Source organism: Episyrphus balteatus, chromosome 2 (assembly GCF_945859705.1).
Source record: "Episyrphus balteatus chromosome 2, idEpiBalt1.1, whole genome shotgun sequence".
Taxonomy (NCBI): Eukaryota; Metazoa; Arthropoda; class Insecta; order Diptera; family Syrphidae; genus Episyrphus; species Episyrphus balteatus.
Window position 1 is genome coordinate 124,403,861 of NC_079135.1, and position 24,746 is coordinate 124,428,606.

At 30.0% G+C, this 24,746-nt stretch overlaps 1 protein-coding gene across 1 annotated transcript in view; it reads right to left on the reverse strand.

Moving 5' to 3' along the window:
- Positions 1-2,783: 2,783 nt before the first annotated feature.
- LOC129912152 (ubiquitin-like protein 3) overlaps positions 2,784-24,746 on the reverse strand; it is a 133,864-nt gene continuing 111,901 nt past the window's right edge. Inside the window, exons 2-4 of the mRNA XM_055990281.1 lie at positions 17,188-17,296; positions 3,429-3,593; positions 2,784-3,365 (exon numbers count right to left, since the gene is read on the reverse strand). Of these exons, the coding sequence (XP_055846256.1) occupies positions 3,301-3,365; positions 3,429-3,593; positions 17,188-17,296 (339 nt within the window). The 3' untranslated portion in view covers positions 2,784-3,300. The remainder of the gene's footprint in view (positions 3,366-3,428; positions 3,594-17,187; positions 17,297-24,746) is intronic.

Genomic DNA, 24,746 nt, shown 5'->3' on the forward strand with positions numbered 1-24,746 from the left:
ATATAAATGTATGTTTATTGTTTTATGTACATTTTTGTATTGTTTTGTTGTTTTTTTTTTTTTTGTTGATAGATTTTAAACTTATTTTTTTTTTGTTTACTCAGATTTGTTGTTGTTGTTGTGTAAATTAAAACCACGACTTTCATTCAATTTATTGAATGTGAGTAGATTACTATAGGGAAATATCGACACCATTTAAATTTTATATATATTTTGTTTTGTTTTTTTTTTTTGTTTATTAAATATATATATATATAATGTATGTTATATATTAATGTATTTGCTCTTTTTTTTTTAAATATTAATGGTTTTTGTTTATAAGTAAATATTTAAGCGATCATAAGTTACATACATAAATATTTATATGTATACTATACACATACATGCATACATATATATTTTTTGTTTTTTGTAAAAATTCAAAGATGCATTTTGTTTGACAAAATCTTAGTTAATGGCAGTTATGATATGAACAATAATTTGTTAACAAAAAAAATTAAGTAATGAAAAGAGCAAGATAGTGCAGATATTTGTTGAGTTGGCTGAGCAAATCTTTGAAACTTGATATTGGTTCAATTAAAAATAACGAATCAACATTTTAAGCATCATACACACATTCTTAAATTTAGGAAGAGTAAAACATTAACAGGCAAATTTTAATTCGTGGTAGACTCCAATAAAATTGATAAATCTTTAAATGCAATAACACTTGGCATCACTGACATTCTGTATAATTCTTAACGCTACTCTACCTGAAAAGCATCAGGGGCCTGTTTTACATCAGCTACATCAAAAACTTTAAAAAGTTCGCCCTTTGAATTTTTCGAAGCACTTTTTAGGGCATTAAAACTCATTTAAATTGGATTAAACTACTGATATCTGTGGTCGCTGATGTAGTAAGCTCTGATACAGGCCCCATGTCTCTTCACATGATTCTACATAGATTGTATACTTTATTTACACGCCTATGAATTTTGTTGTGTAGTGGAATTCGTTTGGAGATAGAAAAGTACTGATGAGTACTAAACTAGAGATTTTCATTGGAACGCACTATAAAGTAAGCCAATGCAATTCTCATTCACTTTCGACAGGTCTGGCATAAAGTTCTATTTGCCGTTTATTCATAGAATCGTAACCATAGCTTAAGCTTAGCTCCGGTTCCATACATGTCGAAATAGCCAAGGAAATGCTTGAACCAGAGTTTAACCACAGTTAAATCGGGTCCATTGAACAGCGCTTACTTAAAGAATGAATCTTGAGTGTGGAGAAGAATTTTATGAATCATTCATAATCAGAAGATGAGTTTATGAGATTTCTTGCAATTGCAACTCTACATAATATACCATAACTCATGATGCTTTTACTAATTTTACTAAAAATTTGTTTCTTTTGATATAGATTTGATAGTGCAGAACAATGTAAACTCATCATAAAGTGGTTAAACTCACGCCACGTACTAAAATTTGGTTCAACGTAACGTAAGGGATGCCAAATGTGAGGTCATTGGAAGCTAATGTCACGTTGAACTACCTTAACGAGTGTAGGAATTTGCTTGCCAATTAAATACAGAAATAAAATTTGATATCAAAAATTTGATCTCAACTATTATTGCTAAAGTAGCAAATGCTGCTGTTATTGTGACAGTTTTGACAACTGCTTATCTAAAAATAAAAAAAGCTATGACTTCACGTTGGGCGCCACTTATTAAAAATCAATTAAATTTAAAGGGAAAAAAAATAAAGCTTAGCCAACAACTCGATATCTGCAATGAATAAATGAATTAAAAATTTTGATTTACCTATCATAAGCGAAATTAGCTGATGTAGCTTTTTTTTACTTTGAATCTCTTAAATATTTCTTATTTAAAATTTAAAAATACAAGCTTTGATGATGACCTCAATAAATATTATGTGTGTTTTTATGTACATGAAGAGAGATGAATAAGATACAAATTCAACAAGAACAATTTAAAGTAAATATTTTTAAAATTCTGGAAACGCTTTTGCACCAATTAAATTTTTTTTTTTTTGTTTTGTATATTTTACTAAATAAATTCAGCTGTCATATAGCTTTTTTGTTTATTCTTGGGGCAAATATATTTGATTTAACAAGATTTTTTGTTTTGTTTTTTGTATTATTTCATCGTTCGTTATAATAAAAAGGGTAACATTTGAAAAACGAAATGTACAACCGCAAATAAATATATAATTATAGGTTTTTTGTATGAGAGTAAATAAGGTAACGATGCTACATTTACATTAGGTAATAGGTATATTAAAAATTTATACAATTAAATAAAAAAATGGATTTTTATAATGATGTTTTTTTTTTGTTTTATTTTTTTGTTTATTTTCGATGCGCAGTTGTGAGTGGTTTTATATTTTTGTTTTGTGTTCTAATTTTATTTATTTATTTTCTTTATATGGAAATATAAATTGGAATACTTTTTTATTTTGATCAATATTTTTTTTTTTTTTAAATTTAAGTGTAATACATATTATTTTTGTTCTTTCCTTTTGAATGTGTGTATCTATCGTGAATTGCCATTTTTCCCTATAAATTTATATATAATTTCCTCTTTTTTTGACAGCTTATTCAGTATATAGGTTTTTATTATCATTTTTTTGTTTAAATTTTTTTTTTCTTAAAATTAACTATGTGTATGGTGTATATGCATAGGTTTATTGAAGTTTTTTTTTTTGTTTTTTTATTAAATTTATTACAATCATTCTTTAAATCACTCTTTTCGTCTTCTTCGTACCCTTAACTTCATCTAAATAGCCTTGTTTTTGTATTCTATTCCAGTTTTTTTTTTGTTTTTTTCTTTTTTTATATCTATTTATATATTAATCTAATCTCACATTCAGTAATCTAAAGTTTACTTTAGTAATATACATTTTTCAGTTAGGTGATTTTTTTTTTGTTTTCTTGTTTTTTTTTTTGTTTTGTGTATAAGTATATAATATATATTTATATGCACTTGCAAAAAGTAAAGCGGACGAAAATAAAATTTTTATTATTTTTTTTTTATTTAAATTTAAGATTTTTTTTATAGTATATAAAAATTTTGTTTTACTAAAAATTAAAAAACTAAACATACATTATTTATAATTTCGATTAAATCAAAACCAAAAAAAAAAAAAACATGAAACATAACGAATTTATTTATATAGTTTTTTTTGTATACATATAATATTTAATCTAAAAAAAACTAAATTTAAAAATTATATAGAATAATTATATATAAAAAAATAATAATATTTAATATTTATATAAAAATAAACGATTTATTACACCTAGTTACAAAATACAGCATGTCGTTGAACAGCATCTACTGGATCCACCTTTACTTTTTTGCCGTTGATCTAAAAGTGGGAATTTGTATATTTTTGAATTTATTTAATTTAATTTTTTTTTAGAATTAATACCTTGTGAATTGGGTTCTGGCAGATTATCACGCGGAACTAAATGCATTACAGTCGTTTTGCCCAATGGAAGTCCTAGTGCACCTAATGTTACATTGCAATGTAAGAATCTACCTTGATAAATGAGACGAAGTATTTCGGCTTTCGAAACAATTTCACGTTCCCAATCTAGAAATAGAAAAAAAGGATAAATTTGAAGAAATTAAAAAAGATATTTGTAAGATAGTTGTAAAGTTTGAGCATCCAAATCAGTACGTTACTTAAATTTAAAACTAAAAACTTTTAAAAATTAAAAATTGGTTTATCAATAAAACTTAACGTAGACAAATCTTCTCATTGTTCTCACTTCTATAGAAGACACCACTGGTCTGGTTCGTAGTGAAAATCCAATAACATATATAAATACTTTTTTTTTCTGGTGACCTGGTTTGATACTTTCTGCGTTACAACTCAAAGTGGATTATTGTGTAGAATATTTTTCCTGTGATTGACAACCATTTGCTCCATAAAACGTGTTATGATTACCTTTTTATAACGACTCTTTTCAAATCTCAGAAACCATCAAAAAATGTTTGAACTTTTTCGTGTTAGGAATCAGGCAGCCATGTAATATCGTTGGAGATTACATAACAATTAAGCTTATATAAGGCTTTAAGGAAGCTACTTCTGCTTGTGTGAGGTTTTATAGAAATAAAGATAAAGGAATTGCAGAAATTTTCATTTATTCTCAAGAAAGATCAGAATAAACATTAAAGCTACTGAGAACGGATCAATTTACGACCACCGCCATTTATGAATAAGAACAGCTCAAGACCGAAGTGCTGCTAATTGTCTAAGTTACACTTTTCAAATCTCGGATAACATCAACAAAATTTTTGAACTTTTTCGTGGTATAATTTAACAAGTCAGGTGATATCACAGGATAATGCTTCTATAAGCCTTTAAAGATGATATTATTGGTTGTGTGCCTTTATAGAATCGATGTTGTAGTTGCCCATGTACTAGAAGTTTCAATGGGAGTAAGCCCCTTACAGTAGTCAGTAGATATTCATTACTGCTCGGCAAGGGCAGAAGACATTTCGAAATGAGTGTAATGACGACGACTTTTTGTTTTTTTTTAAAGAAGAATTTGTTGAAAGCCAAATGAACAATTGAAATTCGAAATTTGTGTGAGTTTCTAATAAAGAGATTATAGGTAATTTGATGTCATGTTTTTTAATAAAATCGTTAAAAATAAATATTAGCTTGTAGTTGACCAAATTTTTATAATTTGTTATTCCATTAGAATCTAATTTAGATTATTTAAATTTAACAAAGAAATATATTTTTGAATCTTGAATAGAAGCAAAAAAATATATTACAAAACAGTGCGTTTAAATGTCTCTCAAGTCCATCGAAAAATGTGTAAATAAGACACATTTAAATTATGCTAATTAATTTTGTAAACTAACAAGCAATGTTCATTAGCATACTTGTGTTAACTACAAAGCTTGTTGGAGTAAGCAGACATTTACTTCTTCTTTAGTATACGTATCGAAGACTTCAATTCATTCATTTTATTAGATCGAAGACTTCTTACGATTTCGTAACACTTTTGCCTTTAACAAAAAGCTTTATTCACAACTGGCATTGACCAACCTTGAAATAGGTTAAACAATCACAAGCCTTGACATTGAAACAAAATGTTGCAAAAAAAGTTACGGAAGTTTTTTTTTTCAGTTCGTTGAGTGAACGCTTTTCAGTAGTTTAAACTAGTTGAACAGAATCAAACCTAAAAGCCTTATATACATACATATTTCTACTTGAAGTTACTTTTCGTTAATTAATGACATCAGTTTTTAAACACTTCTTTCCAAAATTATCAAAAAACCACGATTTGCGGAACGCATCCTAAATGTTACCTTCCTTGATGATTATTCAAAATGTTTTTCAGAGTACTCTACGAAGTATTGACACAATTTAAATATATGAGAAAAAAATACTAGGTGGATCCCATCAAAGAAAAATCTTTGACGACTTACAGATTTTTTCAAGTTAGAGAAGAAATAGAATTTAAGTGAAAACGACATTGAGCCCTCATCGATTTTTTTCTTGTGGGACACTTCTCATGTGCAGTAACTAAAAGTAGTATTTGGCAGCACTTTCAATTTTCCAGATGTGTTCATCCATTTTAGGATAGGGATATAACCGAATCTGTCAAAGCCAAATCTGACAACCCCCACTTTGATGAACATGCGACAGATACAAATTTTAAATTTAATAAAACACGGGTTTTAAATTACTTTTCGTATGAATTTATTAGTCAAGTTATTGATGACTGTTTAAAGACTCTTGTTAAATTGATTTTTTTATTAAAAAAAAATAACAGTTTTCATAAATGCTTTCTAATAGAAAAACAAATTTCAGAGCCATCAAAGTGGACAGTTTGACGTTTGAGCACTTCTTGCTTAAAAGCTTTATTAATTCTACATAGATCTCATATTTATTACATTTTTTGAGTATTTAAAGTCATGAATACAATTTTGTTGTTGTTCTGATTTGGAGCTTTTAACCAAATATAAACCAAAATATGAAGAAAATCATTTCTCAAAACACAAATTTGACATTAGGTTGAAATGTATTATCTTATTTTCGAAATGGTAACGGAGTTATGAATAACAGAGTTAGGCGCGACAGAGTTACGGCCGTCAAAGTTACGCGAAACCGAAGTTACGAAAAACTAGAGTTACGAATTCTAAAGTTATGTTAAGCTATGACATGTGATTTTTGGGTTGGCAACAATTGCGAGGAACGATATGGAATTATGGAAACATAAATAAGAGAATATCGATACGTAGGTGCAATATTAGTTGGACAAATAAGATTAATAAGTTAATTTCAATTATGTCCCCCAAACTTACATAAGTATACTTATGTTTTTTTTTTCTATTTCAACGTTTTTGCGATCTTCTCACAAAAACAAAACCATATATGTATGTATATCTATACCTATCCAATCAAAATTTTACAAGATTAAATAACACCTATTTTCGCTTTACTCATTTAGTTCTGACCAATGAGAAAAATGTTAATCTCTTGTTTGTTTTTCCATAATTCCATATCGTTCCTCGCAATTGTTGCCAACCCAAAAATCAAATGTCATAGCTTAACATAACTTTAGAATTCGTAACTCTAGTTTTTCGTAACTTCGGTTTCGTGTAATTTTGACGCTCGTAACTCTGTCGCCCGTAACTCTGGTATTCGTAACTTCGTCGGTTTCCCCTTATTTTCATTTTTGTTGTAAAAAAGATTTTTTTAATCACTTTTATTGAAAAGAAAACGATCAAATAAAGTAGTGCATGTAGTTACAGGAAAAAGTCTTGAGATGAGTAGGAAATTTTTTGTTTGACATTTTGAAACTCAGCCTCTGTAAAATGTTTCCAAATAACACAAATGGGTGGATTTTATTAGAGCTACCATTGTGCGTTTAATTATCTCAATTATGTATCTTGTTTTGTTCTTTTAATTTGTGCGTTGACTGTCAAAGCACCAGGATGTATTCATTTTCAACAACAACAGACAACTCATAATATGCACTTTGCATGCTGAATGACAAGGAAATTAATTGAAACAACGCAGCAACAACATACACACATATTTGTTTATTTTTTTTTTTTTGAGTTTTTTTTTGTTTGTTTTGTTGTTTATTTTATATCAAAGGAGTGAGTCAACAACAAAAGACAATAGAATGGTAAATAATACTTTATTGGGTAAAAATGTGTGTATATATGCACTGGTACATTAACCGCCCACTATATTTTATAGACATCATCATCGCTACTACCGCCTTGTCACAAAGAAGGCCTGGCCTTGACAGGCTTTCTTTGTTGGTATTCATTATTTATATATTTTTTTTTCAAATCGTGGAATAAATTTGTAATTTTTCCGAATGTAGGAGAATGTTTTAATGTCAAACGAAGAGAGAGAGAGAGACAGTTAAACAGAAAATTTGAAAGATGATAAAATCAACTCTAAGGCGGAAATAGGAAGTTTACTTATGTATTTTGTTTTGATGTAAATAAATATTGTAATGATGACAATGACAATATGTATTATAACCACATATCAGATGCATTGTTACAATCTGTGCATTACAATAAAGTATAATTAATTTGATTGAAAAAGAATGTAACGTTTAATATTAATTTAACTATCCCTGTGGTTTCTGTTTTTTGTACTAGAATTTAGTTTTGCGACATTTTAAGGTTCAATATGATATGGAGCCGTTTCAGCCATTTTTTCGTAAGTGGACTTTGAGTTTTAGGACCAGTTTTAGGGTAAATACTCAAGTTAAAGGACAGTAAAGCAGCATAAATTTGAACAACGAAAGTGTCATTTAATGGCGTTTGTAATTGACAATCTGGAAGCAAAAAAAAAGCAATCTGAAAGTTCTGATTCTGAAAAAAAGAGAATTTCTCTTCTGGTTTTAAAATCAGAAGCAGAATCACTCACACATTCATAGATTTAAATGTCAGATGTCACATTTGACCAATGTCATATTTGGCGCGAATAGACATACATATATGTGACACATGTCAAACTCAACCAATACATTTACACCAAACTACAGATTCTTCGGAATAAAAAAAAAACTGTTCAATTGGGATTCCGAATTGAAGAACAATTCCGGATTGTCAATTAAAAACGCATAAGCTTCCAATATATTTTTCTAAGGAAAACAGTAATATATCTCTATCTCTCTCCCAAACGTCAAACTTAAGTAAAGGAACCATGTAAATTACTTTTCTAATAAAACATAAATTAAACATAAATGTATTTCTATAAACACTCGTAAATTGTTTATACCTATAATAAATTCAAAATTAAGTTGTTCCATGACAGTAGGTGTGTTTTTGATTACAAGCGGTTTTAACTGGACAAAAAAAAAAAAAACGCCTAGGGGCTTAACCTGAAATCTTGGCAGCACTGTATATTGAGTGTTCCGAAAACAGCACACACAACAAAAATTTAGAGTTGTCATATTTTTCGCTTTCGGGTTTTTCTTGTGTTTTTCATGTTTGTTTAACAAAAAGATACAAAAATGTATGCTAACCAAAACTAGTTAAATACATTTTGTCATTCCAAAAGTCAGTTTTCACGTTTATAAACTAATTCTAAACAATTTATGAAAAAAATAGTTTGGTAGCACAGATTTAAAACTGTTTAAAAAGTTGAATCCAGAGAAATCTCCGAACTAAATAGTCAATGTCACTTTCTGAACGAAAAGTTAGGTTAGAAATTGAGTATTGTCTTGCTTTCCAAATTTTAGAGCAGATTTTTTTTTCTGTATAAAGAGGCAGCTCATACAGGTTCTGGATTGAGTTGGCAGTCACTTGATACCTAGATTTGTGTCAATACATGACATTTCTTTATATTGACAACCGGTTGCTCATTTTCACTAATCAATCCCTAATAAATTTGTTTTAAATGAAGAATAAAAAAAAAATGTCAAAATAGCAGAACTTAGTTTTGAAATTAGAAATTTGCAACACTAGCCGATGGGAACTTAATCTTTATCAAGGTTTGCAGTGTAACAAACCACAAAGAACCACACACCCATTTATTTTCTAGATTAATCATTTCTTATTTTTTTTTATAAACACATTTAACTGAAAAATAAAACGATAAATCAAATAAATAAACGCAGAATGTAGAAAAAATGTCAAAGCGTATAACTTTGCGCACGACTCATATTTGTATATATTTTATTTTTCTGCTTCAAAATGATAAAAGCTTAATCAAATAATAACACAAAGAAAATGAGAAATGATAAAATGCAGAGAGCGAGGAGAAAAAAATTAAACAAATTTGTAAACCACATTTTTTCAGTTAAAAACTTGCATGTTCTAGATAAAATCAAATCAAATAGTTAGAAGTAAATACAGAAAAAATTATTTTGGGCTCCATCCAAATCCAAATCAATTTACTTATGCATTTACGAGTGCCTACTATAATAAAAGCGGTCATCATCGTTGGCTTTACGAATCAAGAAATTCAACAAACAAAAATGTTTAATTCATTTTGTTTTTTATTTTTTTTTCTTGGCGGAGAAATGCAAAGTTTTTTTTTCTTTATTTTAGCATGTAAATGAGAAATTTGCTGCATGATAATAGACAAAGAACGGAAGGCAGAATAAATATTTTGAAGATCTGTTCGAATTTCTTGGATGGTGAAAGTGAATTTATTTACTATAGTGCCAGAAATCTAGTACTATCAACTACTCCAGCAGAATTTCATGTGAAGTTTGTAAGTGCTAGATCAACTACTCATGTACTCGTGAGTAGTCTTCCACCTTTTAAAAAACGCGGCTAAATAATAAATTTGCAAGGCTGAATGGAACGCACCTTATATTTGCAAGCACAAACGTCACTTTGACAGATATATAATTTCTAAGACACACCTTGAACAAATGGAAAGCTTTTATTTTGAAGCCCTGAATACTTGTTAGATTTAAAAAAGATAAAGGAGATAAGATATGATAAATGTATCTCACTAATCTACTTAATATATTTATATCTAAAGTAAAAAGAACATGTTTTTACTCCAATAAAGGATGACATTTACTGTGTAAACGTCAAAAGTTGTATGATAATACACTTTTAAGTGTAAAATCGGGTAATTTTAACTTCATAAAGGTCATTTACTCCAACTGGTTTGACTATTCTTAGATTTCTCTTTTTTTAATACATATTATTAACAAGAAAAAAAAAAAAAGGTTTTCATTTATGCCATAGCAAATGACATTTTTCATTTTATTTTTTTTTTTCGCATTCTGTCAATTGTATTTCCAAGATTTTATTCATTTAAAATGTCATATACAAAATCTTGAAAAACCAAACAAATGTAGTTTCATCATGAATTAATCTACATAACATAATAATAGCATTTGTAGGAACATTTGTATATACCTACTCAACTATACAGCAACAACCATCCAAATGGCAATGACCATGAATGAATAAGATATTCAAATAGCCAGCATGTCGCAATTATACTTAATGTCAATTAACTTGAAAGCCTATTAAAGGATTGAAGAACTTCTAAGAAATGTGTATGTAGACATTTTTCTTTGAAACCCAAACTAAATGTCAAGCAAATTAAATTTCTGCTGAACTATATAAAATTTGTGTGTTAACCTTAAAATGATGTTAGTAAGTATGTCAGTTAAAAGTTATGAGACTATGAATGACATTATGTATATTAGAAATACGTTAACTGTGTGCTTTCATACACACGCAACCATATCAAATTTAAAATCATATCTTAATAATACTAAATTGATTTTGTAGAAATTCAACAGAATGCTCCTATGTATCTACTTCAGGTCAAAAAGTAAGTAAAATATGTCAATAACTATGCTAATTACTTGAAAAAATATATAAACAAACAAACAAATAACACTCTTGCACATATCTGTGCTAAATGGTTTGTGGCTTCTTGTTTAGCCAGAGGTGGTTTCAGATTTTTACTATACAAATTATAATTCCATATTTTTAATGATTTTTGTTTTACATGACATTTAAAGTAGTTGATTTAGATACACATTACAGAATGCATAAGTATTATTGCAACGGCAATTTTGTTAATCAAAATAAAAACTATATCTACCTTAGGGTGGGTCAAAAAAATCGAAATTCTTTTTTTTGAATTGGTACTCCGAAAAATCGATTGCTAGACCCCTCTAGAATAAACACACCAAATATGAGCTCTTTATATTAATGGGAAGGTCCTCCGCTTTGCAATTTTCCATTTTTACATCAAGCTTCTACTAAAAAAAAATAATTTTTTTATTAATTGACTTTTTAGCAAATTTCTTTTCATATTCTTGTAGGAAATTGAACGCTCTACAAAAAAGGCCTTATACACTTTTTTCGTTTATCTAACCGTTGAATAGATATTTGAGGTCCAAAAATCGAGAAAATCTTTAAAAATTCGTTTTTTGTTCTTAATTTTGTAACAAATTGAAAAATTATAATGATCAAACGCGCAAGACATATTCTTGTTGAAAATTGATTGCTCCACAAAAAAGGTCTTATTAACTTTTTTCATTAATCTAACCATTCTAAAGATATTCGAGATCAAATTTAAAAATAAATATAAAAACATTTTATATTTTTAAAAAATTTCTAATTCACTGAAACTTCATTATTTTCAAATTAGCAAGATATATTCTTGTAGGGGCTTAAACGTTCTACAAAAAATTCCTTGTAATGAAATTGATTTCTTTTACCGTTTAGAAGATATTCGTATCCAAACCAATGCTCACTGATTTCAATAGTTTTCTTATGACCCGTATGCATTGCGATTTGGATACGAATATCTTCTAAACGGTAAAAGCAATCAATTTCATTCCAAGGAATTTTTTGTATGTAAAAATGGAAAATTACAAAGCGGAGGACCTTCCCATTAATATAAAGAGCTCATATTTGGTGTGTATATTCTAGAGGGGTCTAGCAATCGATTTTTCGGAGTACCAAATCAAAAAAAAAAATTTTCGATTTTTTTGACCCACCCTAATCTACCTCTTTAGTTTTTATTTTGATTATCTGTGAACTACCTCAGCTCCATGTAGCCAGAACTGCGACCTAAACATTTTTGAACCAAATTTTTTTGATTCTTTTGTCCACCTTTTGTCAATGTTTGTCCATCCTTCAAAAAAAATTAAGAGCATTTTTTTTTATAGGAAGTCAGAAAAATGAAAAATTGTCCAAAACGCTTAAATTTTGAGATATAGACGTATAAAATATTGCAATCATTTGTCTACCTCGAGTTCTATATACAAGCGAAATATTATCGTTTTTCCAACCTCCGTTTCAAAATTCGAAAAATCAAATTTTGCACTGAAAAATTTAAATTCCCCTAAAATCCTAAAAAATCAATTTTTTTTTCAAAAATTCAAACTACTGTCACTTTTCCACCTCGAGTTCTTTACATATACCAAATCATAATTTGTTTAGGAGATATTCAAAAAATTAATTTTTAAAAATTCCCAATAAAAATTACACATACACCACAGTGTATCTACTGAAAATTTCAAAATCCCCAAAAATCGAGATATGAATACAAACCAAAAATCATCGTTTGTCCACCATACGTTTAGGAGATATTCAAAAAACAAAATTTTGTACTGAAAAAATTCAAAGTCCCATAAAATCCCCACTTGAATTTTTGAAGAAAAAAAGTTATTTTTGGGGATTTTAGGGGACTTTGAATTTTTCAGTAAAAAATTTTGTTTATTAAATTTCTCCTAAGCATAAGGTGGACAAACGACGATTTTTAGTAAACAGAAATTTGAATTTTTGAAAAAAGTATTTTTTTTTTGATTTTAGGGGACTTTGAATTTTTCAGTACAAATTTTGTTTTTTGAATATCTTCTAAACGTAGAATGGACTTAAGATGATTTTTCATTTTTCAGACTTTCTATAAAAAAAAGAATATGCTCTAAAAATGTTTTGTTTTTGGGTGGACAAACGAAAATTTTGGGTGGACAAACATTGCACAAACGAATAAGACAAGTTTGGTTCAAAAATTTTCAGATTGCTATATGCCAAATTAATACAAAAACAATAAACAAATCACAACAAGGTGACACAATTGTTATTCCAGAACTAAAAAAAAAAAAAAATCTAAAACATTCACATTAAAATTCATTAATATTCATTATTCAAATTAGATATCGAATTCCTTAAAAGACATTCGATATACATAATTATTAAAATGTGTTCAAAATATTTTATTTTAGCACATATTCAGTCGTTCTTTTGTTTATATTTTTAACTTATTCAAACAATCATTTTACCCAAATCACGTAATCAAAGCATAAGAATCTTAAATTTCAATAAAAAAAATATCTATTCCGGTTTTATGTGGTTGGTGTTAAATTCGGTAGCTTATCCGTGTATCAGATATTAATTATGAGATGTATGCCTGATCTCTTAAAATTCAAGTCCTTCCATCATAACCATATACATACACTATACCTTATTCAACTTCTATTTTAATATATAAATAGGACAGATTTATTAGAGTTTTTTTTATGGCAAATTTGCAGATTTTGGGGTAATAAAAATCTAAACTATTTCACAAAGTAACTTCTAAATTCAGAAATTGGGTGCGATAAGTCTCTTTTAGACATAATAAAATTGTACTTGAGCTTTTCTCCAGCTGAACAAAACAATTCGTCAAAAAATTAAAATTGTTTTTTTTTTTTTGCTTTTATTTTTCGCGCGAAAATTAGTATTCTGAACGAGATACGCGTGCGATGTTATGTTGTGATTTATTCCCTCGATCTGCGAATATTGTTTCGCTTCGCCCCATAGTTGTCGTTTTGTATGGAGAGTCGGCTTGGCATTGGCACTCCTCCTCCGGGGGTAAAATTCGTGTTTAAGCGAGCGAGTGTTTCCAGAGTACGTTTGCGGCCAAAGGCAGCAACACGATGCGATGATAGACGACGGAGGGGATTTTGCTGGGCCATAGTACCCGGACAAAATTTTAATGCGCTAAAAACGTGTATATGGTAATTTCGTGTGAATAAATGGAGAACGTCGTCGGTCGTTGGTCGTATACCAACCAAGGCGGAATTCAAACGAAATCTCTTAAATGCTCCATTACACTTTTGTTGACAGTGCGCTGCGGGTATAGGTAAAAATGTATAGTATGATTATACACTCGAATTGTGTAGAGCAGGAAGAGAGTATGGTCGATATTATAAAATAGAGGTGATGGTTGGTACCTAGTTGTTGTATAGGACACCATCAAGAGAAAGAGACGTTTTCCTAGTTGTTTTTACTCCCAGCCAAAAACGGTTCAGTTGATTAATTTTTTTTTTTTTGCTGTCCCTCTTTTCTAACCAGGTGAAGTCACGACAAAAGAAGACCAAAAACGAGGAGCTCTTTAATGGAAGGCGAAAGGATTTAGCCATTCAGATGTTTTTGTGAGTCAGCAAACGAAGTACCTGGGTCGTTGTTTCTGCACCATTTAGTGGCTATGGCTGGCTTTCAAGGAATTTTAAATGACGTAGATAAAAGGGTGATGACCGCAAATAAATTTGATAATAATTCACCAAGTTATATTTCGATGTGATGGTGTGGTCTATCCTTTTACGATGGAGAGGAAGTTGAAGAAGTGGAAGACGGGACAACACACAGCTTGAATAGTCTTTTTTTTAGTGTTTGGTGCCAATGTCCTTGTTTATTGAGAAGGTTGACAAAGCAAATATGAAAATGGGATAATTTCTTCCAAGAACTTTGAATCTTTAGTAGGTTATTGTATCGGGTTTGTTGTGAGGTTTTAAAGGTCTGTGGAAGGGTTTTTTTTTGTGCTGCTATCAGGTTATGTGGAAAAGTCATAAAATAATACCCAGATTGCGTTCAGGAGCTTTTTTCGCGAGTCAGCCTACAGCGTTTCTTAATTATATACTCCGGTTAGGAAGGTGTTTTCGTACTATGTTTAACCTGGAATTCCTAAAGCCTTTTAATCAATAAATCGCAATCGAAACTGGTATAACGTAGTTGAAGCTGGAGAACAGCAGCCAAAGCTGATATATTGCAAGGGAAACTGGTATCGCAGCCGAATCTCATAAATGTCAACCGAATCTGGTAAATCGCAACCTTAGATTGGAAAACGCACCCAATTAAAACTGGTTTTTCGTAGACACAGTCGAAAAATGTGTTTTGCTGGTAAATCACAACTAAAATTTGTAAATCGCAGCCGATTTTTTTATATCGTAGACGAAACCGGGAAATTGCTAACGATATTTGTAAATCGTGGAAGAGGCTATTGCATTGCAGCAGTTGAAGCACGTATACCTATTTCAGCTGTTACTGATATATCGCTGCCGAATTTAATCATAAATCGTAGCCGAAAATGGTAAATCTCAACCGAAAGTAGTATATTACAGCCGAAGCTGATCAATCACTACCGAAATATTTAATCGCAACCAAAACTTGTAAATCGCAATGGTCCTTCGCAACCAAATAAATCTGATAAATTACAATGAAAACTAGTTAATCGCAGCCGAGAATGATAAATTGCAACCGAAACTGGTATCGAAGTTGGAAAATCGGTGCCGAAACTGGTAAATAGAACTCGAAAATGGTGAATTGGGTCGCAGATTCAAGTCGCAGTTTTAAGTTTCAAATTCGAGTCGCAGATTTGAGTCACAGATTCGGTTTAACAAAGTTTCTATTCATCGCGGTTGAATAGAATGTCTGAATTTTTTAATTTTATTTTCGTTAGATTCGCGGTATTCTTGAAAAAATTATGTTCAGCAAATTAAGTTTAATTGTGCAGATTCTATAACTTCATCCAAAAAAGGGTACGAAAACTAGAAATGTGTACTATCTACAGCAACGAAAGGATTATGGCAGTTCCGAAAAATAGCCGAGTCATTAGAGCTTGGATTGATTACATTCAACCGAAAGTCCTATCTACAAACCTCTCGAATTCACAACTAATTAACTAAAATAACAAAGCTTCTTATAAAAATATTTATATTTTTCCAAACAAATAAAACAAAAAACAAAAAAAATCGGGAAAAACAATATCAATAAGCTTCATTAAAATTAAAAGGAAAAAAAAAGATAGATTCATGAGTCAATGACGACTCTTCCAATCAATTTTCCACTCATTCGTACACTTATACTCTCTTGGAATCGAAAACAATAATAAAACCGATTAATTGCCTCAATAATAGGTCAACAAAACTAAGTATTTTCACGCGAATAAAAACAAAAAATTTATAAATACAAAATGAGAAATAGCAATAAACCTGAGTTGAATGAGGACAATTTTCCAACAACGACACATAAAATAAATTCCAAAAAAAATCCTGAAAATATTTATACCCACCAAAAAACCCCAAAAACGAAAAAAAAAAAAAACCATTTAAATCAGAATCAAATATCGAAAAAAAAATTAATAGATGACACACCTCTCGAAACCGCCCCCACACACACAAACATTGTTGTGGGGGATTTTGCATAAAAAAAAAAAATAAACAAATGGAAAAAGGAGCACACCAGAGTTACCACCCCCACCGCACCAAAACACAATACCTCCAGTCAGAGCGTTTGTTATTCCTTCATTCTGCAAATAAACGAGACTACCATCAATGACTATTTAGGGTGGAATCGTGTGCAACTCTCAGGATCAATTCGTATCGACATCGAAATCTATCGACAACATCACACATGACTATACAACAACGGAGAACTACGACGACGACGAGGACATGTAGGAGAATAATTTATGTAAATGAACCACGCTGCAGATTAATTAATTAGGCAAACACAATGCCAATATGTACCGACAACGTTCTGCTGACGCCTCCAAATACATTGTAAGAGCAAACATAAAAGCGGTATAGAGATATGTAGTAGATACCAGCGTACCGCATAAAAGTAAGCGGAAATATCGACGTACTCCAGAGATAAATATATTTTAACTTCATTTTAATATGTTTTTGCATGGTAATGCTGTGGATTTTTCAGTTTTTTTTTTTGTATAAACGAAAAAAGGGCAAAGATTCAAATCAATGAATTCAATTCAAAAGGGAGGGTTACCAGGTGCACTGATGATGATAAAAATTCCCAGTTGGTTGTCATCAATAATTGTATATACGAGTAGAGTATGTATTAAAATTGGAATGTTTTGATATAAATAACATGATTATAGGATACAAAATATAAAAGAGATAGTACAGAACAGATAGATAGATACTCACCATCGGGCCAATTATCGAATACTGTTTGTGCGATATCACCAGCTGAGTCTGAGGGGCTGAATAGGAATTCTTTTGTTTTACCGCTAACGAGTATTAATCGGAGATTTATCTGAAATTAAACAAAAAAAAAAAGATAAAATAAATTTAAATTATTAAAAAAAAAAAAAACAAATAACAAATGCAATTTGTTATTTTAAACTTAAACTTTTGACAGTTATCCTAAGCTAAGGACCTTTAAGCTTCACATTGTCAAACAGTTAAGAGCTTTGGTGAATTGATATAACATTACCTAAATATGTCATTACCGTGGCATAGGTAAAAAAAGAATGGACCAATTACTTTACTATAACATATTTGTATATGAAAAAGCTTGAATTTAAATGCATTCTTGGGAAAATATATAGCTGAATTTATAAGACTTTATTATTATTTGTTGAATGTAGTCATTTACAAAATTTGTTGCCATTACTCAGAATGTAAGTAACTTATTTCAAAAAATCAACGTACATATACGTGCATAGGTTTGTGAACCATTAACATTTTTAACATATTTCGTTGATTTTAGAAGACAAACTTGAATCAAATAAAGAAATGTCATTACCGTGTTTTCCACCGGTTTTAACTATTTTACTATTGGGTAAACATTCTGTTACAAACGAAAAGTGAACGGAATTCAAATGGAAAAGGAACCATATTATGGGTATTTTTGATTTGGAAGCCCTTCGCCCCGAACAAAGTTCCTCGCGAGTTTTCACTTCGAAAAGAGCAAGAAATAATAAACCAACTTGAACCTTTTAATACATTGATAAAAAATATGAAAAATGTGTCACAGTAACCACATTTTTCAAAATATTTAACTGAAACTATGATTTTCCTTTCTTCTAATCAATATCATATAATTGCATTAACGTCTTTTCTTTCATAGGTCATGGAAACGTTAATTAAGCATCAATAACCGGACATCAATAACCATGGAAACGTTAATTAAGCATCAATAACCGGCAGTACGGTTATCGTAGTAAAAGTTCCACAGGCGATTTGATAGCATAGCTCACCGAAAAGTGGAACCAATATTTACAATTCTTTAGAAAAAGTAGGAATATTGCGTGTTAGGTAATTTTTTTACGAAGAAAATTTGCCAACGAAGAACAACACTTTTTCAAAATAATGGCGGGATAATAACTAGAAAAGCGGATTTGTGTACATTGAGATCTTGAAGAACTCTCTTTACCAAGCGGGTGCCAAAAAATATGTTTGTTCTTTTATGGAAAATGCATGCTTTTGGTATCGATGAATGCCATCTCCGTTAGATTAGTAATAACAATAACCTTTCCGGTCATTCAATAGAAGTTGTGTTGCAAGGTTTAAAATATGATCAGCCCTATGATGGTAGCCGATCGGAAGAAAATTTTATCCGATTTGTACGAATTTTTCAATTTTCATATGATTTTAACCCTTCCGACAGTAAAATCGGACAGATGTACGAAAAAAAATCTTAGGTGCGTTGAAAATTTAAAATACATGCGATGCTATGCAGTGAACTGTCAAAATATTTGAGACGCGTTGTGCTTCATGCTTTTTTTTCTTTCCGATTCTTCCCGATAGAAAATTAAACGTGAACAATTATCCGAAAAATATAAAAACCAAAAAAATTGGAATAATTTCTCTCCTCAAATTCGGGTACCGTGAATACAAAAATCTTCCGATCGGAACTTTTCTCCGATCGGATATTTTTCCGATCGGCTACCATCATAGGTCTGGATATTCAATATACGCCGGTGTACCTCACGGTTCTGTTCTGTCTCCATATTTATTTCTTATATTCATAAATGACCTCTTATCCAAAACACTGAATTGTTTTGCCGACCACAGCATCTCATATTCATTTTCAAATTCGCTGCAATTAAAGTAAGTGTTTTATGTACAAGTTTTATGTTCCTAAAATTCTGCTAATAAGTAAGGTTTTATCAAAGGGTGCACGAAACTCTTCCAATTTGGCTTTAATTTATAAAGCCGAAGTACGTGCTTAGCTAGAGTATAATTCACATATTGTTAGATAAAGTACAAAATAGAGCATTAACAGTGCAGTTACTAAATCAATGGATTTTTTCAAACATCGTCGAAATGTCACTAGCATTCCTCCTTTATCGCTTTATAAAAGAAATCAGTGCTGTATTGAAATGGCTAGTTGCATTTTTGCACTTAAAACCAAATTTTTTTATAATATTTCAAAAGGGTAGTTATAACCTTTTGATTTGAAATGAAAAAGTAAGCATCATCAAAGTAATTTTTCAAGCCCACTTTGTAAAATAAAAAAGTCATTTATTCATCAAGTTCAAAGAAATTCTAGTTCTGTTCTTCAGAAAGCTTAAAGAAGGTGGATTTTGATCCTAAAAAACTTTCAAATAAATTTGTGACGGGTTTTTTGATTTTAAAGAATAACTTGTTGGTCGCAACTTAAATCTTTATTATATGAAATAACTTAATTGGTAATTTCGCATTGATATTACCGCCCACAAAAAAAAAGAAAGTTGGCATTACTTTTAACCAGACATAGGTACTAAAAATTTTGAGTACATTTAAAAACATCATAAAATTCCCAAATCTGAAGTCGATTTTGACCAAACACACTCAAAATTTTGAATAAATTGCAAAAAAAACTGTCGAGGATTTGTAATTTCCTTTTGCAACAGTACTTTTAACCGGATCTAACTACTATCTCTATGTATTTTGACGAGCTGAATCCGAATCAGAAGTCAATTTTGTCCTACACCCTCAAAATTTTAACTAAATTGCAAGAAACTATAAAAATCTCTACACAAATCGATTTTTTGTGCAGTTTATTAAAAACTGACTTAAGATTTGGATTCAGCGTGTCAAAATAAATAAAGATAGGTTAGGTCTGGTTAAAAGTATTCACAACTTTTTTTTTGTGGGCCGGTGCATTTATTTGCTATTCCGAACTATCAACACACTTATTGATGAAATGGTTTATCAATTAAAGCATAAGAACTGTCAATTAAAGTTGTATTCAATACAATAATGACAAACTGATAATCGGAATAGAAATTTTTAATTCTATTACACTTCATTTCTATACTTTCATTCCTACATTTATTAGATGTTAAGAGAGAAATAGTTTTATTTTTTTTTTTTAATGTGAAAGTCAATGTGAACAAATGTTAATTATTACCTCTTTCTATATGATTTTTTTTTTGAATTTCATAAATATAAAATGAGAAAATAATTTGCTCTAATTAATAACGTTTAGTTAATTTTGTTTAACCTTGAAGAAAATAAATTTAAAATAATTAGGTATTCGTTTTAACTTCATCAGTATCTAGTAAGTGCGATTTTTGCAACTTTTTTGACCCCGTAGTTCATTTCAAACTCACTATAATTAAAAACACAGGGTGTCATAATGTGAATGTGCCTTTATGATGTCAAAATTCATTGTGCTCTCTCATATTTATTGTAGACAGATATAAAATCTAGTAAACAAAAAGACCTGACGCAGAAATCATTTAAATTGTTGAAGTGGTCATACGTTTCCGGAGCGGAGTGACAAAAATGCTAATGTATAACAGTTTTTCAGTATAACAGAGGGCTTATGAAAAATTGCAATAAGGCTCCTTAAATCGTGCTGAGCTAGCTCCATTGAATATTCAATGATATTAATGACAGTGAAAACTGGTGAGGTGGTAATACGTTCCCGAGGTGACAAAATTTATAACAGTTTGTCTATATCACAGAAACGAATTTTGAAGTAATTTAATGTGGCCACTTTAACTAAGCTGATCTAGCTTTATTGGACATTCTAGTCATAATAAAACACTGAAAATTTGTCAAACTATGTCACTGTCACCGTGTTGCGTTTTTGGAAACCTTCACTGTGACAATATTTCGTCAAAAAACTTACCTCGATTTTTCTTTTTTTTAATTTTATCTAGAATTTATAGCCAACCATACTTAAAAGGAATAAATAAATATTAAGTTTCATTTTCATTCTGTTTTTTTTTTTTTTAAGTTACATATATATACACTTCCCATTTAAATTCGTAAGCCTCTTAATGTGTCGTTTATTTGATTCCTCTTCTGACCTTCTGTCACTTTCTTGTTTTTTTTTTTTTTGTTTTGTTTATTGAAGTTGAAATTACCCAAGATTTACATAAAAGATCTTAAAACCAACATTTATTCGCTTCCATTACAAAACAGATATAATATAAAATTGCATAATAAACCAATTACATTTGTCAACTTGTGGTAAAAAAAGCAGCAGTAGCATCGGCAGCTTGAAGGAAATCCCACAAAAAAAAATATACATAAACAAGTTGCAGACACGCAAATGATGAAATAAAAAAAAAAAAAAAAAAACAAATCAGACAGACAGACTCCGGAATGATCAACTCTCAGACGACGACATCTGCATCAAGTTGAGAGAATTAACAAAGCAAAAAAACATAAACAACTCTTTAAAGACCGACCCTCAACAAATTAGTCAAAAAATATCGTGTGCAGCTACTTAATGTGGATGTACAGACATAAAAAAAAAAAGTAAACAGAAGTTATCAACAAAAAAGAAAACTAAAACAGCGTGAGTACAATTATATTGCTCAAGAGGGCCCATTGTTTGATCTTTAGCTGACTAAATGTCTGCCATCTTTTCAGAGATGATCGTGTATCTTTACAATTATTTGGAAAGAAAACAAAAGTTAACAATAAACTTTACAACCTGACATTAAAGTTTTAAGTTGAACTTATATTTTGTTGTATCACAGAGAGGTTGTAATGTCACAATTATATTGGCGTTGCGAATGATTATTGTGTTGTTTAACAACCCTGGTTATTTTTGTTTTTATTATTTTAATTAGTATGTAGCTGTCAGTTTGAATTTTTATTGACATTAGCACGTCAGAGTGTGGCGAGAGTTTGTCATTTCGCCATATTTTGTTGTTGTTGTTTTTTTTAGCTGTGATACAATATCGACGGCGGCGACGATGATGAACTTTCTCTTAATGGGTTTAATAAGAAGGTGCGGTGTACTTTCTTATTTGTTTTTTAATTGATGTTGTTTCGAACGTTGTTTGCATATAGAAACAAAGTCTAGTTATTTTGACATTGACAGTTTAGAAACGAAATGACGCATGAATGACACAACTAGAGTTTGAATTGTCAAATGTCAAATGCTGAAAATTAAGTAAAGTATGGGTGACTAATTTATTTAAATGTCTTTGTGACGAAACAAGTGTAAAGTACTTGTATGGAAAATGATATTTATTTTTAACTTTTCTATTAGTAGTTCTTTAATTGAATTATGTATTCAACCATTAGCCTGTAATTGTTTAAGCTTTATTCATGTCACTCACTTAAAAGAAGGTTAATTGGTCAAACTGTCATGTTTAAATGACACCAAATTGATGTTTTTTTTTTTTTTTTTTTTTTGATGGAATATTAATTTTGGTAAATTAACACGTGATGATTTTAAATCGCAACGAAAGAGTTCATCTCTCTCAAATATCTTATTTTACTTTCAGTCTGATAGCATTCATACGAGGTATCGAAGACTATCTGCTTTGTTTGAATAAACATTTCGTAACGGAAAATATGACAGGTTGCTCCTATAGGTATCACGAACTTCAATAATATCACAGATTTCTCGGCTATTACGATTTTTCCTGTTACCATCATGGATTTCTAAGCTTAGTATCAAGAATTGCTTCAATAAGTATCGTGTCTGAAGTATCACATATTTCTATATGAAGTATCATTTCCTGGAAAGTATCACAGATCTTTTCATAACAGTATCATGGATTTTTTTCGGTAAGTATTTCATAATAGTCTCACTTTTGCTTAGGTAAGTATTACGGATTTATCCGGTAAATATGGAAATTTATCCTATTTATATATATCACGAATTGCTCTAGGCAATATCATGGATTTTTCTGGTATGTATCACAGATTTTTTAGCTATCAAAATTCCTCCGGTAACCATCATGGAGTTCCGCGCTAAGTATCACGGATTATTATAGTAAGTATATCGGATTTCTATATAAAGTATCATAGATTTCAACATTAGTTTAACCGAAAATTGTAAATATCATGAATTTTTTTTATATTTATCACAGATTTCTCTAAGTAATTTTCAAGGAAATCTCCGGTATCACGAATTTTTCTCGGTAAGTATAATTTATTACAATTTTCTCCAGTAAATATGATGAACTTCTGTGCTATGTATCAAAGATTTCTCAGCTATCACAATTGGTCAAGTATTCCATAAATTTCTGTTGTATCTGTCATAGATGTTGCATCATCTATGACAGGCTAAGTATTACGTATTATTTTAGTGTAGGAAAGTATCACGGATTTATCCAGAAAGTATCACCAGTAGTATTACAGGTTTATACAGAACCCGTTATTATCATGGATTTTTTGGTATGTATAACAGGTTTTTTTGCTGTCCCGATTGCTCCGATAAGAATCATTGATTTCCCCGGCATGCTCCTGTGGGTATCACGAATTTCTCCAGAAAATATTATGGATTTTTCTTGTATTACAGATCACTATTGCCCCCCTATTATAGTATTATGGATTTCTTCAGTGAGTATCATGGATTTCACCAGTGGTATCACGGATTTCTGAAGTAATATCACAGATTTCTCCTGTATTAATGTATTGTTTTGGGTAATATCACGGATTTTACCACCTTTTGTCCAAAATAAAAAATACAATACAAGTGTATCGTCAAATCAATAGATCCAACTGTCCCATTTATAAACTGTTGATTGCATTCAATATCCCTGAATTCAATTATTGCACTTGTCAATGACATAAATATAAATCTAATTGAATTAATTTAAAAAAAAATCAAAAGAATAATAATTTATTAAATCACGGTCAAACAAAAATATTTCATATTGAAAAAATAAACACAAAAATAAATAAAAAAGTCACATTAAATTAGAACCGCCATGCTAGCTAGCAGCGTCATTGCCTCGCTCCGGCTTCATTCGAAAAACATGAACATAAGGGTCAAGTTCGAATCAGAAGCCTATGCAATTTAATATGCAATATACTCTATATTATGTTGTTCGGCATGTTCATATAAACACGCATCTAATGTGTAGGTACACATCGCAACGTCTAAACAAAATCATGCAAATTTGAAAGTATTCAGGCAATTAAGCCATCAAATTAAATCGTTTTAGATATATTATGCACACACAGGGTGATCCTCTTAAATGTTTCGAGATGAATTTTATTTTATTTTTAATTAGAATTTGAGTTTGGGAATTCTGTGGTTTTCAAAATATGTATATAAAGTATGCGTGTGTAAATCATGAATGTTGGACATTGCAATGTGGTGTGGTGTCATCAGCAGCGTACAATTGAGAAATTTTAGGCTTTCCCGCACAAGTAATTTATTCGATCAAATAGCAAATGGTCGACGTCGACGACGCCATAGCTACGGACAGTTACGTATGTACGTAAGAGGCACAAGCAAGAGGTAAACATGATCAACGGGATTTTATTTTCAAATTGCATTCGGGATTATTATTAGC